The sequence below is a fragment of the Phyllobates terribilis genome, unplaced genomic scaffold, assembly GCF_046119375.1.
Source record: "Phyllobates terribilis strain yellow unplaced genomic scaffold, ASM4611937v1 Scaffold_8__6_contigs__length_399053987, whole genome shotgun sequence".
NCBI classification, from domain to species: domain Eukaryota; kingdom Metazoa; phylum Chordata; class Amphibia; order Anura; family Dendrobatidae; genus Phyllobates; species Phyllobates terribilis.
This window is the reverse complement of record NW_027362768.1, coordinates 30192962-30210080: the sequence shown is the minus strand read 5'-3', so window position 1 is coordinate 30210080 and position 17119 is coordinate 30192962. Positions and strand designations below refer to the sequence as shown.

Here is a 17119-nt window from a genome sequence, read left to right as displayed (position 1 = left end):
GGACTCCGTGTCCGGTGAGAACTCTTCAGTCAGGATGAGCTCTACAGCTTCCAGTCTCTGACCTCTTTTATCACTGCTCCCACAGAGCTCCTGATCTTGCTTTCCCTGTTTCTGCTCCACTCCAGACCAGACTGTGTCTCTGTCTGGGACTCCTCTTCTTCTCTTTCTCCTCTAACCCTGCCTCAGCCCCCAGTTTATATAGGGGAAGTTCTTCCCCTCCCAGGACTGGGCAGGAGGTGTGGCATGCTTAGGGTACCTGACCAGGAGACCTCCCACCTGCTCTCAGACGTAATATTGCTTTTACTGTGGTAACCAGACCCCTGGGATTCCACATAAACATGCCCAAAATTGCGACCCCCTAGCAAAAAGGCAGTGAGATATAAATAATTGAGAAAGGAACAAACTCACCGTTAGTTGGAGTATGGCCTTGCCATCCAGAGAGGCACAATCCAGAGAGGAGAAATAAAGCAAACGGGGCGGGGGGAATCACCCACACATTACCCATAAAGAAATATCTCATGTATGGATGATGAGCCGGGGATCAATTGCACATGTCCCATAAGGTTTCCCATTCCCTACGCGTTTCGTTAGTTACTCATCAGGGGATAGTGGGGGGAAAGGGACTGCTGTATTGGCACAACAGGAAAGGATTCCCAAAAAGTATAACAGGGAATTACATGTGCTGCTATTTCCATACCTTGTGTTCTTTAGCCTAAACAAATCTCTTCTGCTTGTTGCCTGTCCTTAGCAGTGGTTTCCTAGCAGCTATTTTACCATGAAGGCCTGCTGCACAAAGTCTCCTCTTAACAGTTGTTGAAGAGATGTGTCTGCTGCTAGAACTCTGTGTGGCATTGACCTGGTCTCTAATCTGAGCTGCTGTTAACCTGCGATTTCTGAGGCTGGTGACTCGGATAAACTTATCTTCAGAAGCAGAGGTGACTCTTGGTCTTCCTTTCCTGGGGCGGTCCTCATGTGAGCCAGTTTCTTTGTAGCACTTGATGGTTTTTGCAACTGCACTTGGGGACACTTTCAAAATTTTCCACATTTTTCGGACTGACTGACCTTCATTTCTTAAAGTAATGATGGCCACTCGTTTTTCTTAACTTAGCTGTCTTTTTCTTGCTATAGTAAAAATTCTAACAGTCTATTCAGTAGGACTATCAGCTGTGTATCCACCAGACTTCTGCACAACACAACTGATGGTCTCAACCCCATTTATAAGGCAAGAAATCCCACTTATTAAACCTGACAGGGCACACCGGTTAAGTGAAAACCATTTCTGGTGACTACCTCTTGAAGCTCATCAAGAGAATGCCAAGAGTGTGCAAAGCAGTCATCAAAGCAAAAGGTGAAGAACCTAGAATATAAGACATATTTTCAGTTGTTTCCCACTTTTTTGTTAAGTATATAATTCCACATGTGTTAATTCATAGTTTTGATGCCTTCAGCGTGAATGTACAATTTTCAAAGTCATGAAAATACAGAAAAATCTTTAAATGAGGAGGTGTGTCCAAACTTTTGGTCTGTACTGTATATATATTTTTTCAAGGAAATATTTTATATTTGCATTAGTATTTGTAATATTTTTATTCTACCATAAGAAAAATTCATATAGTGTATCAAGTCAATTGTAATACCTTTTACAATAAACAGTAAACAGACAAAAAATATATCTATCTGATTTGTGTTTTGTGTATCCATTGACAAAAAATGTACAAAAGCTAATCAGTTTTTTAGTGGAATCTTAAAGGGACTCTGTCACCAGGTTTTTGCAATCTTATCTGAGAGAAGCATAAGTAGGAGAAGAGACTCTGATTCCAGTGATGTATCACTTAGTTTACTGGGTGCAGCAGTTGTGACACAATCAGAGTTCTTAGATGTAGCAAAGCTCAGAAAGCTAATGCCTCCCACACCACAGCTCTCTGTGTACATTGTCTATTGACAGTGAGCTGCTTATCAGAGAAGGGGGTGTGGTCAGACCTGGGAGTTAGTCAGATAGTGATAAGCTGCTGCTGATAAAATACTCACTATATTGAAACAACAGCACATAGCCTAAAAAGGGTCACATCACTGAAATCAGTGTCTCAGCCCCTTCCTCATGCGGTCCTCAGATTACATAGCAAACACCTGTTAACAGATTGCCTTTAAATGATAAAGACAAATAGCCTGCTTTTATTATTTTACTTACATAGCACCATCATATTCCACAGCATTTTACAGACATCATCATCACTGTCCCCATTGGAGTTCAGAATCTAGATTCCCTATAAGTATATATTTGGAGTGTGGGAGGAAACCAGAGTACACCCACAAAAACACAGGGCGAAAGTACAGATTACTTGCAGATGTTGTACTTGGTGGGATTTGAACCCAAGATCCCAATTGTACCCAAAATTATCCAGTTAGCATAGCACATGTTTAAAATAAATCTCTTACGCCCTTAGGCAAAGACCATGGGGCGGAGAGTTTCAGAGGCATCCATGAGAGAAGTGTTACAAGTCACATCCTAGTGATGAGTGATTTCAAGACTTCTCCATGGAATCAAATTATTTTCCAATTCTAATAAAAAGATGATTTCTCATTAATCTGCATCTTGTGAGCTGAGGTCATCTTTCCGGTTCAGGTCTTCAATGGTTCTATCTGGTTTCATTCATAAACATCTGTCGATAAATGGTAACAATTGAAATGCTATAAGCTTATTATAAAATGACACAGAAAACATCATTGTTTTCATTGATATGAGAAAGATAACTTATTTGGCTATCATTTTGTCAATAGAAACATTGACTTAGTCATGTATAATGTTGTAATATGATTTAAAGCAACTATTGTAAGTATATTGCTCTATCACTGCAGCTCTGGGTCACTTTCATTGTCTTCTTCTGAAGTGTTGCAGTAGGCGGCACCTTTTCACACTTTAGCCACTGGACTTCTCATTTAAGCTTGTGCTATTGGCCAAGAGTAGAAAGAAGAGTCCTTACAACCCTGTAGATACCTTATAACTATCCCAGGTCTTACAACTGCTCATTTGTTGGATATACCACCTCCCTGTGAACATCAATTTGGACTATACGACAAAAGGAAATTTACCCATGGAATTCCGAACACTTTGCATCCTCACCACTGTTCTTGTGTTTTGCCCATTCTTCACTGCATCGGCATGGTGAGTTTAAACCCAGATTTGAATGCAAAATCCAAAATATTCTTCAATACATCAAAAAATAGTCATTTTTTTTCTTGTCTCTGTTTCAGGTCAGTCAACAACTTTCTGATGACGGGACCGAAGGTAGGTTTTTTGTTTTATTTGAGTTTGCTTGAGTTTTGTACATCTGCGCAGATGATCGAACCATAGTGTTTCGCTTATTGCAGGCCTACTTGACATATTCTACCAGTGTGGCAGTGGGAGCCCAGAGTGGCATTGAGGAATGTAAGTTTCAGTTTGCGTGGGAACGGTGGAACTGTCCTGAGAGTACGCTTCAACTAGCAACTCACAATGGACTAAGAAGTGGTAAGTAAATTAATATGGCAAAATTGGGAAAAAAGTTTTTAATGTCTAGTAAGAAATATTTATAATTATATGTCTTGTATGCCCTACATAAATATTGTATGAACCGGAAGAAATTGGAATATTATATGTAGTATATATACTTGCAGGCATATTTGTGTATGTACAGTATGTATATGTGTTTATATATGTATGCTTATTGGAATATTATTTGTAGTTCTATATCTCAAAAATTTGATATTCAATATTTCCAAAATTATCATTTATTAAGATGGTGCAATATGTTTGGCCAAATCACCTTTTTAACCTTTTTAAATGTGGAAACCAAATGTAATATTTAAATATTGAAAAGGGTTGAGGAAGTGAACCAATGAGGGATTGCTATATGTACAGAATCTATAGATATTGCATTCAGGTTGTCCGGGTGTGAAAGCAAAAACTGCAGTCACTCTATGCACCTGCAGACTTTTGAATCATGACAGCGTGGGGTGTGCACGCTGTCATGATTCTCCAGTATTCTTGGTGCAATCGAATAGCCACATGACCGCATGTATGCGATTTACACACATGTGGTCATATGCCGACTAAACATGTTCGGCTTCTTTTAATTCTATTGAGTGAAGGTGGATGAGACTAGTGAGTCCATGACTGCAGGTGTGCCACCTGCTGTTCAACCATTCCAGCAATATCGGTAAATGGTGACGGTGTGCGCATCACACGCTGTACGATTCAAAAGTCTGCAGTCACATACAGTGACTGCACCTACAGTGACTGCAGACTTATCTCTAAAACCTGGACAACCCCTTTAAACGCTTCACACTAAAGCCAATTTTTATTTTTTCACTTTTGTTCTTACAAGAGCCATAACTAATTTTTCCATTGACATACGCTTGCAACTGCATTTTATTTAAAAGATGACTTGTAGTTTTGAGCAATACTTTTTATAATATGCTGGAAAATGGGTAAAAAATCTAAGTTAGATGAAATTGTGATTAAAACACAATTCTACTATTGTTTTTTGAGGGGTGGTGTTTTTGCAGTGCTCATTATTCTATAAATATGACCTGGCAGTAGTATGCTCGTATAGTGGGGGAGGGGGTTCTAAGTAGTAAAAAAAATGTGAGAAATTTGTAAAAAAAAGAATTTTGGCTTGTGTTGCCATTTTTGAAACCTGTTGTCATTCTTTCAATGATGGAGCTGTGCGAGGGCATAACTTTTTTGTGGAAAACTGATGGTTTTTTTTAAAGCTCTCTGAATTTTTTTTTTGCGGATTTATTGGGGGAAGTTTGGTGAGTCAAAATGGGAAATATGGTGTTTTGATTTTTTCGTTAATGTTCACAAGAAGGTTTAAGTAATTTTTATGTTTTTTATTTTTTTATTCGTTCTGTATTTTGAAGGTTGAAAATGAGTGATTTTAATTTTTAGCTTTATAAAATCAATTTTACTTGATTTTTTTTTCAACCCTCTCAGAGAACTCAAAGGGAATCTGTCAGTATGACCAACCCTCCTAAGCCATGTATATGGGCATTTAGGTCATAGGAAGCTGAATAAAGTTATACCTTGATTTCTGCGATCTTATGTCTTATTCCAGAAAAATCAATGTTTTTCTTATGTAAATGAGCTGTTCCAGGCTATTGGCGGGACTTATACATACATGCATACAGACTCCGCCTTCAGAGTTTATTTTACATGAAAGTAAGAGTTATCAGTGTGAGATATGTAAGTAACACAGTACAGCAGAACTGAACTTTGTTTCCTTACAATCACATTTGCTGCAGCTCTCACAGCTCTGCTGTATTGTAACAATATTGCAGGCCTGTCTGCCTGTGAGATGGAGGCTGAAGTTGAGAGGAACCTGCAGATGTGTCAGGTATAATCACACACAGCTCTGCTGTATTGTAACAATATTGCAGCCCTGTCTGCCTGTGAGATGGAAGCTGAAGCTGAGAGGAACCTGCAGATGTGTCAGGTATAATCACACACAGCTCTGCTGTATTGTAACAATATTGCAGCCCTGTCTGCCTGTGAGATGGAGGCTGAAGCTGAGAGGAACCTGCAGATGTGTCAGTTATGATCACACACAGCTCTGCAGAGATATCAGGAGAGCGGCCATTACACATCACACTGAGAACACCCCCTTCTATTTAAAATAATTTATGGAGGCGGAGTCTCATGCAAATCTATTTCCAGCCCATAGCCTGGAACTGCTCATTTACTTAAAAGAAAAACGTAGATTTCTCTGGAATAAGACATCGAATCACAGATATCAAAGTATCATTTTATTCAGCTTTCTAGGACGTACTTACCCATATAGACGGTGTAAGAGGGTTGATTTTATTGACAGATTCAATTTAAAGCCGTAATCGCTTGATCATTTTTTTCTATATACTGCAATATCACAGTATTACAGCATACAGCTAAAATCATAGTTCCCACAGCCTATAGCTGGACTTTATAGGAACAGCAAGTTGCTAAACACTGACACCCCACAATTTTCACTGGTGGAGGTGGCACCCAAAATGGCACAACACCATGATCATGTGCATTAAATGCGACTGAGATTGATCTTGGCATTTAAAGGGTTAAACGGCAGTTCCCAGGGTTAGCTCCGGTCACTACTGTTAGAGGTGTATACTGGCTGTGTAACAGAGATATCATTTGCGGTGTGTGGAGTAAGATTAGCTCCAGAGTCCTCTCCATACACTAAAGCCCCCGTCACACTAAGCGAGATCGCTAGCGAGATCGCTGCTGAGTCACAAGTTTTGTGATGCAACAGCGACCTCAGCAGCGATCTCGCTACGTTTGACACATAGCAGCGACCAGGCCCATGCTGTGAGATCGCTGGTCGTGTCGAAATGGCCTGGACCATTTTTGATCGTTGAGGTCCCGTTGGGTAGCATACATCGGTGTGCTTGACACCTTACCAACGACCTCGTTGGCGACTCAGAACTGAGAAGTCGTCCCTCATCGAGGTCTGAATCGTCAGAGTAGCTGCTATATGACAGGGTCCCAATGACCACCGACATCATTATACAGGTCGCTACGGGTCGCCGTATCATTGCTGCGTCGTTGGGAAGATCTGACTGTTTGACATCTCACCAGCGACCACATAGCGACGCAGCAACGATCCCTGCCAGGTCGTATCGTTGTCGGGATCGCTGTAGCGTCGCTAAGTGTGACGGTACCTTTACACCCAACATGTGGTGTATACGTACGACAGATGTTGGCAAAGGTTTAAAGGGGTTGTCCACTATTGGATAATTCCTTTTTAATAAACAATGTCACGTGGCCACTGGAAGACTTCTACGCTGATGGAATAGTGAAAGCCGCAGCCAATCAGCGACAATGTTTATGACTGCCAGGAGACACAGGAATGGTGCCGGTTCGGGAAGTAGGTATTTATCTATTTTTTTTATTTTGAGATGCAAGGTGGAGCTATTAAGCAGGGGTCGCCCAATCAGAATAGTCTGTTAGAAGCTCAACCCAGTATGATAATAATAATAAGACATTTGTATTATTCTTTACTCCTTCAGCCACAAGAGAAACATCGTTTGTACATGCTATCAGTTCAGCCGGAGTAATGTACACATTGACCAGGAACTGTAGTATGGGAGATTTTGATAATTGTGGATGTGATGATTCTAGAAATGGACGTATTGGTGAGTTTTATCATCTGGAACCATTTTATCTCTACTTAAATTCTACAGGTAATTTAAAAGTAGTTAATTTGCTTATATACTCTCTACCCTAGACATATAATTGTATCTTGTGTATATAAATACTGTGTGTGTGTGTATATATATGAGCTTAAGTTTATATATGTATATACTGTATATATGATGGGGGAGAGCGAGATGGATAGATTGATGATTGATGTCATTGTACACTTGGCTATGCCTTTGGGTTACCTACATTAATTCCCTGCTTTTTATGTTATTTCTGTCACAGGTAGGGATAGGGATTTTCATGCTAATATATACCAGCAATTTCCTAGGTATACCAGCCAGTGTCCAGCAGTGCCATTTAATAGCCATAATGCTCTGCAGGGGGAGTCACAGAAAGGTCATTAGGATACATGTGCCAAATAACATTGTTTTTACTGGCTAAAAATGAAACATACATTAATATTGTTAAATGCCTAATGTTACTTTTGATAGAAATCTCGATACTGTATATTTTGCAACATTTTGAATTCTATTTCTTATATATAGGTGGCAGAGGCTGGGTATGGGGTGGATGCAGTGATAATGTTGAGTTTGGAGAAAGGATCTCAAAACTTTTTGTTGATGGCCTGGAGACAGGACACGATGCCCGAGCCTTAATGAACCTGCATAACAACGAAGCAGGAAGACTTGTAAGTTCATTGACATTTGTTTGCTCAGTAAATTCCTTTTTGACAAGTTTCTTTAATTTAACAACATTAAACTAGAATAGCAGTAGAGAAATGTTGTGTAATAGGACGTCATTACAAGATAAAGCCCCCATACACATTAGATAAAGGTTGATCAAACCCACTGATTTCAGCAGGATCAACTGACAATCTAATGTGTACAGAAGCATCTTGACAGATAATGTTGGGAAGAGAAGGATCCAACTTAATGGATTTCAATGTTCCTTTTGTTCAGTGCAGAGATAGATTCTAGTAGTAGCCCTGTTATAGAGAATATAGCTCTCATCCTAGTCAGAAGAGATCGCTGTCAGCTTTCTAAAGCTTTCTAGTGTTTGTGGCCAGCTTTATTCTTAGGCCACGGCCCCACTATCAGTATTCGGTCAGTATTTTTTCTCAGGAGTGGGAGCCAAAACCAGGAGTGGGTGATAAATGCAGAATTGGTGACTTGTTTCTATTCTACCTTTTCTCTGATTGTTCTTCACCTGGTTTTGGCTCCCACTCCTGAGAAAAAATAGTGACCAAATACTGATAGTGGGGCCATGGCCTTACTGGAACTATTGGACAGAACCTCTGACCAAATACTGATCGTGGGGCCGTGGTCTTACTGGAACTATTGGACAGAACCACTGGCCAAATACTGATCGTGGGGCCGTGGTCTTACTGGAACTATTGGTCAGAACCACTGGCGGACAAAGACAGATGTGTTCCTTGTGCAAGAGCAATATATGGGCCCTTCATAGTGCACAATTCTGCCTTGTTTTGGAGGTGGCAATGGGCCCCTTCACCTCCTGGGCTCCTGTGTGGCTGCACAGGTTGCACAAATGATATGTCCACCCTTGGCCAGAACATTCACACCTCCACTTAACATGTGTAAACCCTGTCCAGCATTCTTCCAGGTGTTAGAGAAGTGTGTTCTTAGTATTAACTAGTGTTCACACCTTGGTATAATGTCACTTTTGTTTTGGATTAGGAGCCTAAGACAATAACCTTCTATAAAGAGGGCCTGTCTGTCCCAAAGTCAAAAATGACCAGATTTTGATCCTACATTTTTCTCACAGCTCCCTAGACCATGCCATTTTTTTTCTAAATTTTTATGGTTTTTACAAGGGGCGTGGTTCACAGGATCCAATGGGGACATGTATTTAGGCTGCTGTTCATCATTACCCTGTGAGGCACTCCCCCATGGTAAAGATCATAAAAATTAGCATTGCATCACTTGTGCATTTTAAGCATTACATTTTTCAGCATTTCAGAAGGAAAAGACCAGATGGAGACAATGACAATGTGACTAAAACATGATGTGAACATAGCCGAATACAGACCTGTCTGCAATGACAGAGCCAGTTTATGCTTCCTGTGGTTCGGGCAGAATGAACCAGCTGTCAGGTTCACTTTTTTACTAAGTGAATATTGGTAAAAGTGCTCCATGTTCATGTTAAAGTTACCAGTACCCCTTGTCCATCCCAATAATAATTATTTACAACCCAATAGTACATTGTGTTCTCCTCGTGTCTGAATGGGTTTCCTTCTGGTAGAAAATATTTTTAAATCTCATTTGAAACTATGAAAGTATAACATTTTTCTGCAGTGATTCTATAAGGGCTTGTATTCAGTTTTTACTATTGTTATATAATACAAAATGGCCAACTCTAATGTATATGTGGCTGACCACCTGTCTTAAAATGTAATATTAATATTTTATTGTAAGATGATATTATTCCTGTACAATTTGACATCTCAAGCTTCAGTTTGAAATCTTATTCTTAAATACTGAAGTTTATTATGCATGCTTATATGGCACCATCTTATTCCACAGCACTTTACAGACATTATCATCACTGTCCACAAAAGGGCTCACAATCTGAAGACTGTATTATTATGGAGTGTGGGAGGAAACCCTCGCAAGCACAAGGAGAACATACATTGCAAATTGTGCCCTTGATGGGATTTGAACACAGGATTAGAGATGAGCAAACCTGAATTAAAAATAGTTTTCAGTGGCGTTCGGGTTCTGGTTCATGTACAGAACCATACTTTGGAATGAAGTTCAGGTCAGGTACCAGAACCCGAACTTCCACTAGTCTGGTCATCCCTACCCAGGATTCTAGACCTGCAAGGCTATGGTTCTAATCACTTAGCCTCCATACTAACCACTGAGCCACCCTGCTGCCAAATTCTTTATGCTGAAACTTGGTCAGATTTTCGGCAACAACTCATTTCAAACCGTAGCCAAACTTATGAAGCGCTGTAAATGGGGATCATTGAACACAGTAATTCATAGACCATTTGCACACGGCATCTTTTAGACACTAGCACAGCCATCGAGTTCTCTCAGGTGAAGTAGCTTCGTTGGTGGTCCAACCGTTGTTCATGCAGCAGCTCCACACCACCATCTTTTTAGTCGATATTGTAAAGTATGAAGAGTGGATTCCGACCAAAGAATGAGTATGTCACGTCTTTCAACCATTTTAGGGTTTCCGAACCTTGAAGCAGTTAAAATAAGTAAAATAACAATGAATATGTCCACAGCAATTTCGTTTTGACATTGCTGAGCACTGTTCATTTTATGGCGCACTTTTGTGGCACTTTTCACCTGAAAAAGAAGCTATGTGCACAAAGCCATAAGGAGTTTTTTTGTCGCAGTGATTTATGTAGAAAACAAGTGGCTTCTGCTCAATTTCTGCCTAAAAATGCAGCATGTAGCAGTTTGCAGATTACCTCCAATGAGTAATAAATATTAGAACGTGGCATACTGCCACGTTCTAATATTTGTAGCTTAAAAGTGACAAAAAGTGCACAATAGGGCAGCAGCGGGCAATAAACCTTCTACATAGTATGATATCGCTTACTGGGCTGGGTTGTGTCAGGCACAACTCCTATGCAGATGTGGATACCAGCCGCCACTGGAATAAAACCAGCAGTAAATACAATAGTAGAAAGGAATATATGGATAATTCTGCTGTGCTGCTGGTCAAGAAGATATCCAATGTCATTTTATATATTCATACACATACACTTGCACTTTTATTCAAAAACCTTTTTAAGCCAAATATGATTTTGTAATATATTTATTTTTAATTATCCCCATTTTTATACACATACTTTTTAGACTAATACAAATAAAATTGTGTCCCCACCTCCCCTTTTTCCCAGCCCCTTTCTTTCCTCCCATTCCCTCTGTCCCTTTTCACTTTGAGCAGTTTTTAATTTTTAACTGTAAATTAGCAGGCAATTATACAGTATACATACATGTTGATAAGCTAATGGAAATACTGTAAACTCATGAAATCATCATGTAACATGTTTCTGACATGACCTACAGCACTGAAATAATTGTAGGCAGTTGTATAGAATTACTTATTGTAATATTGAAATTTTCACAATTCTGTATTTTGTCGGTAAGTTTTACGCATATATTCATATATTTGTTTATGAACTCTCCTTCCCTCTCTAAATTTTGTATCTAATAAATACTCCTGATCATATCTAATTTTGCCTTCTAATTAACTATTTGAGATATAGAAAAATGTTAATACCTAGTTTCAGTCCTTCTAGATATCTATTCTATATTCAAAGAAGATTTTTGTTTTTAATCATATTTTTTAACATCTTTTCCATAATTAACCACCAAGATTCACATATATTTTCACTTTCTGATTCAACACTATACACCAATTAGTAATCACCTTTTCTACAATTAATTTAATCTTTATCTATCCTATATAGATTATTTTTTCACTGTTTTATACATATTTGAACCTCAAAGCTTTGGCTTAGTGTGTTTCTATTTCAGAAGAACATCCACTTACACTGTTCTTCCAACAGTTACAGTGCTCACGTCCGCTATCATTTAACTGCATACTCATAATGAATCTGATTGCTTTTTTCTCATTTCCTTAATTTCAGCAATATATTTTCTGTCCAGCACTTATAGCTCACAAGCTTGGATGTTGTGCACGCTGTTTCCTTCTAGACTTACTGCACTCCTTTCTTTAGTTCAAATCCCGCTTTTACATTCTCTGTATTATGGTGATCCTTTTTCTAATCATCTAACAATTGTCCATCTCCACTCATATTCCTTTTCTTACCTTTTTTGCTCTCATACTGAGGTGCTTTAACTCATGGGATTGCGCTAAAGCCCCCGTCTCACATAGCGAGATCGCTAGCGAGATCGCTGCTGAGTCACGGTTTTGGTGACGCAAGAGCGACCTCACCAGCGATGTCGCTATGTGTGACACTTTGCAGCGATCAGGCCCCTGCTGTGAGGACGCTGATCGCTGCAAAGTGTCCTGGACCATTTTTTGGTCCTTGCCCTCCCGCTGGTGAGCACACATCGCTGTGTGTGACCAGCGGGACCAGCGATCAGGCTGGTAACCATGATAAACAGCAGGTTACTAGGGGCACACGCGCACTTAGTAACCTGCTGTTTATCATGGTTACCACTGTGCTACGGTGAGCGGTAACCTCCCGCTCACTGTAGCACAGTGGTAACCATGATAAACAGCGGGTTACTAAGTGCGCGTGTGCCCCTAGTAACTCGCTGTTTATCATGGTTACCAGCCTGCTCCTGCTTCAGCAGGCTGGTAACCAGGAGCAGGACATCGTGGAAAGATTCTTTCCACGATGTCGCTGCTCCCCTGATCGCTGGTGAGCCTGCCTGTTTGACAGCTCACCAGCGATCACTTAGCGACGCACAAGCAATATCAGCCAGGTCACATCGGTGTCAGGATCGCTGGTGCGTCATTATGTGAGACGGTACCTTTACGCACACTGTTCGTACATAGACACACTGCTTATCTTACATAGTTGATTCTCGGTCCCCGTTTTTGTTCAGATCACTTTCCATTTATAATAATGTTTTTTTTCTTTTTATTAATTCTCCTTTAACCCACCTATTTTATGACCTTAATATCCTAATATCTTTTTACCGCCATTTGTTTTTTCTCAGTTAATAGACAAAGCTTTCTCTTCCATTTATTTTTCCTTCTTGCTTTATTGAATACAACCAATGGACAAAGAAAACTGTCTGTACACCTCCATTATGTTTTTGCGCTTGGCTCCGGTTTTTGGGTGATTTAAACCCCAGCATCTCTCTCTGCCCTCATTTTGTTTTTTTCCCTGATGAAGGAGTTTGCTCAACTCTGAAACGCATAGATTAATAAAACTGCTCTTTGATCAACACCGTCATCGCCATTAAATATCTTCTTGACCGGCAGCGCAGCAGAATTATCTGTATATTCCTTTCTACTATTGCAAGTTCTAATATTTCTTACAGTTGGAGTGGAATCCTACTTGAGCACCCATCTTGACAAAAGGAGTGCCGCACAGCCCTGTTATCTCCATTCAATGAGTGTTCGTGGCAGTTCAAACTGCAGCAGAAAAGTTTTGCCAAGGACTCACTAGTAAAAACATGACCAGATTTTTATGTCGTACATTTTCTACATGTGAACATAACCTTAGTATATTTACAGAATCTTGAAAATCAAAAATTATTTTTATAGACATCGTAGGAGTCATAGCTAACTTATCTTTCATCCAGAGCAAAGATTAATTTTACTATTTTTGGGCTGTATGTATAAAACCTGGCTAAGACAGAGTGAAATCTCTCTAAACTCACCCCCTGCAACATATGCTTTAAAACAGGAACAGGGAAGCAGCGGCAAATGATGATAATTTGTCAATCTATTTGCTGACTAGGTACATAACATTACTATATTTATGTTTAAGAATTAAAGAAAATGCATGAAATGAGAAAGAAAAATTGTGTCTTTCTTCCAGAAACAGCACCGCTGTTGTCCATAGGCTGTGTCTGGTACTGAATTTAGTTAAAGGGGTTGTCCGATCTTAAGCTACAAGTCTGCAGTCACTTTATGTGACAGCCGACATGTGAATCCTTCACAGGGGTTATCCAGGACTTTTAGCATTTTCCCTATGGGGCTAACCACTTATCAGCAGGTAGTTGGTAATGACCTGCCTGTGCGGCCCTACGACGATCTTTCCCGGCTCAGTGGTCTCGGACAACTTCTGAGGGCGATTCTTCTGTTTCCTGTGATGTCACATCAACAGAGAAGATCCTTTTCTTCGGATCTGCTCAGTTGATGGCATATCTCTGCCAATGTCATGTTGATTGACAGCCAGATTCCTGCTGTGTTAAACTGAGCTGACTGTCAATCCACATTACATCAGGAGTGACACTCTGTTGATAGAGCAGAGTGCAAGAGAAGCTGCTCCACTGATGTGACACCACAGGAAGCAGGAGAATCGCCTCAGGTGGTTGCTCTGAAATGGGAAATAACGTCACGAACAGCATAGGCAAGTAGTTAGTAATTACCTGTCGAAAAGTGCTTAGCCCCAAAGGGAAATTTTTTTTAAAAAAAATCCCTGGTAACCTCTGTAAATGGGGCCCAGACAAAGTCTATAGAGAAGACTTGGCTGAGACAGAGTAAAATCCTCCATATCGTCATCACCAAAAGTGTGGTTCTAATTCTGGGAAACAAAAATCCAATTTTTAAAAACTCTCATACAACCTCTTTACAATGATATCATAATTTCTATGATATATTAGCAAACTGTAACATACATTTAATATTAAGTGACTCAATTCACCCCATTTAAAGAGAGATGTATATATAGTACAATGCAAGCAAATAATGCAACTTTACTGGGATATGGTTACATAGACTTTCATAAGTATTCTGTTCACAGTCTACGGCATTTCTAATTAAATCATTTTTTATGTTTATGCGAACAGGCAGTAAAAGCAACGATGAAGAGAACATGCAAGTGCCATGGAGTGTCAGGAAGCTGCAGCGTGCAGACATGTTGGTTACAACTGGCAGAGTTTCGGGATATTGGCAACCATTTAAAAGTCAAACATGACCAGGCCTTAAAACTTGAGTTGGACAAGAGAAAGATTAGGTCAGGTAACAGCGCAGATAATAGAGGAGCCATTGCAGATGCTTTTGGGTCAGTGGCCAAAACTGAGCTCATCTTTTTAGAAGACTCTCCTGATTATTGCTTAAAGAATGCCAGCCTGGGTCTCCAAGGTACAGAAGGAAGGGAATGCCTCCAGAGCGGAAAGAATTTGACCCAATGGGAAAGGAGAAGTTGCAGGAGGCTTTGTACGGAATGTGGTCTCAAAGTAGAAGAGAAGAAGATTGAGATTATTAGCAGCTGTAACTGCAAGTTCCATTGGTGCTGCACAGTGAAATGTGAACAGTGCAAACAAGTCGTGATCAAGCATTATTGTTCCAAGCGAGAAAGAAATTTGGACATGTCTATAAAAAGGAAAAACAGAGGACAACAGAGATAACAAAGCCAAAATATAATCAAAATACACTGTTAGTTCCTCCAACAGATTTGAAAAAAAAACTATCAAGAATAGAGAACATGCCTAATTCAATAATATGATCTTTTATTAATTCAGGATAGCAAAATATAGTCAAAGGGTTATCCCCCCTCCAAAATAAAACAAAAACAAGTTGTTCCCTATTCATGAAATAGGGAATAATTTGCTGACTGCTTGAGGTCTGACAGCTGGGAACTCCAGCAATCCCAGAATCTGGGCTTTAGAAACTCAAGAAGTCCCATCCTGAATGGAGCAGAGATGTGCATGCGAAGCAGACCCTAAGAGGTGAGACCCCTAGCAATCAGCAAGTTATCCCCTATCCAGCAGATAGGGGATATTTTTTTCACAATAACCCTTTAAAAAACATAAAATTAAAACATTAGACATGTGACTCAAGTAGATCAGTCATAAAAAAGGTGACAAGTAGAAAATAAGTAGTAACAAGAACACGGGGGAGAGAAAAACAATGCCCCGATGGATGTTTAGTGCTAGCTTCCTTAGTGGGGCCCTTTTCATGGCTACTATAAATAAATGTTAATGTCTCGGGTGTTTTTGAGCTATTGCTGTGTTTTATATTTCTAATTTATCGTTCCCATAAAATTAAATCTGTATATTAAGTAGTGTGTGCTTTACATACCTGTTATAAATATTGTTTTATATAAACATATGCACTTTCAACTTTATCCAAAATCAACAATAAGTCCATTGGTATGCCTTTATCATATTTATCCTATCGGTACTTGTGTTCTGCAATGTGAAGTTTCCGCAGAGGACTTCTAGACTGGTATGTCCTGCAAAGTATATGTCTGTTTATATATCTATAGAATGAATAGTGATGTGACAAGACATCTATGGTGGCTCAGTGGTTAGCATTGTTGCTTTGTAGCACTGGGGTCTGAGGTTCAAATCCCACCAATGACAACCTCTGCAAGGAGTTTGTATGTTCTCACTGTGTTTGTGTGGTTTTTTTCTGGGTTCTCTGGTTTTCTCCCACACTCCAAAGAAATACTGATAGGAAATTTGAATTGTGAGCCCCAATGGGGACAGTGTTGATGATGTCTGTAGAGCACTGTGGAATTAATGGCGTAATATAAATGATTAAAATAATAATAATCTCTGGTGTTTGAGTAAAAGAAGAATAAAATGTGTGGGTGTGTATTCACTAGGTTATATAAGGCTAGGATTTCATTTTGAAACATTCCTTGTACCTAGAACCATTTAAGGCCCCGTCACACTTAGCGACGCTGCAACGATCCCGACAATGATATGACCTGTCAGGGATCGTTGCTGCGTCGCTATGTGATCGCTGGTGAGCAGTCAAACAGGCAGGCTCACCAACGATCAGGGGAGCAGCGACATCGTGGAAAGAATCTTTCCACGATGTCCTGCTCCGGTTACCAGCCTGCTGAAGCAGGAGCAGGCTGGTAACCATGATAAACATCGGGTTACTAGGGGCACACGCGCACCTAGTAACCCGTTGTTTATCATGGTTACCAGTCTGCTACAGTGAGCGGGAGGTTACCGCTCACTTTAGCAGGCTCGTAACCATGATAAACAACGGGTTACTAGGTGCGCGTGTGCCCCTAGTAACCCGATGTTTATCATGGTTACCAGCCTGATCGCTGCTCCTGCTAGTCACACACAGCGATGTGTGCTGACCAGCGGGAGGGCAACAACCAAAAAATGGTCCAGGACACTCTGCAGCGATCAGCGACCTCACAGCAGGGGCCTGATCGCTGCAAAGTGTCACACATAGCGACATCGCTGGTGAGGACGCTGTTGCGTCACCAAAACCGTGACACAGCAGCGATCTCGCTAGCGATCTCGCTATGTGAGACGGGGGCTTTAGAAATGGATGCTTATTTCTCTGTGTTGT

The 17119-nt window shown here is 40.2% G+C and overlaps 1 protein-coding gene across 1 annotated transcript; it reads left to right on the top strand.

The window, feature by feature from the left end:
• The first annotated feature begins 3092 nt into the window (after positions 1-3092).
• WNT8A (Wnt family member 8A) lies at positions 3093-15208 on the top strand. The gene is made up of 6 exons (XM_073642548.1): positions 3093-3163; positions 3253-3286; positions 3370-3508; positions 7039-7164; positions 7717-7859; positions 14647-15208. Exons 1-6 carry the CDS (start codon positions 3093-3095, stop codon positions 15205-15207), a joined length of 1074 nt encoding a protein of 357 aa, XP_073498649.1. The 3' UTR covers position 15208.
• The last annotated feature ends 1911 nt before the right edge of the window (positions 15209-17119 follow it).

Coding starts and splice junctions, on each gene's coding strand:
- WNT8A (XM_073642548.1), top strand. CDS start 3,093: ATGGAATTCCGAACACTTTGCATCCTCACCACTGTTCTTGTGTTTTGC. Junction 3,287..3,369: donor TTCTGATGACGGGACCGAAG/GTAGGTTTTTTG, acceptor CGCTTATTGCAG/GCCTACTTGACATATTCTAC. Junction 7,860..14,646: donor ACAACGAAGCAGGAAGACTT/GTAAGTTCATTG, acceptor TTATGCGAACAG/GCAGTAAAAGCAACGATGAA.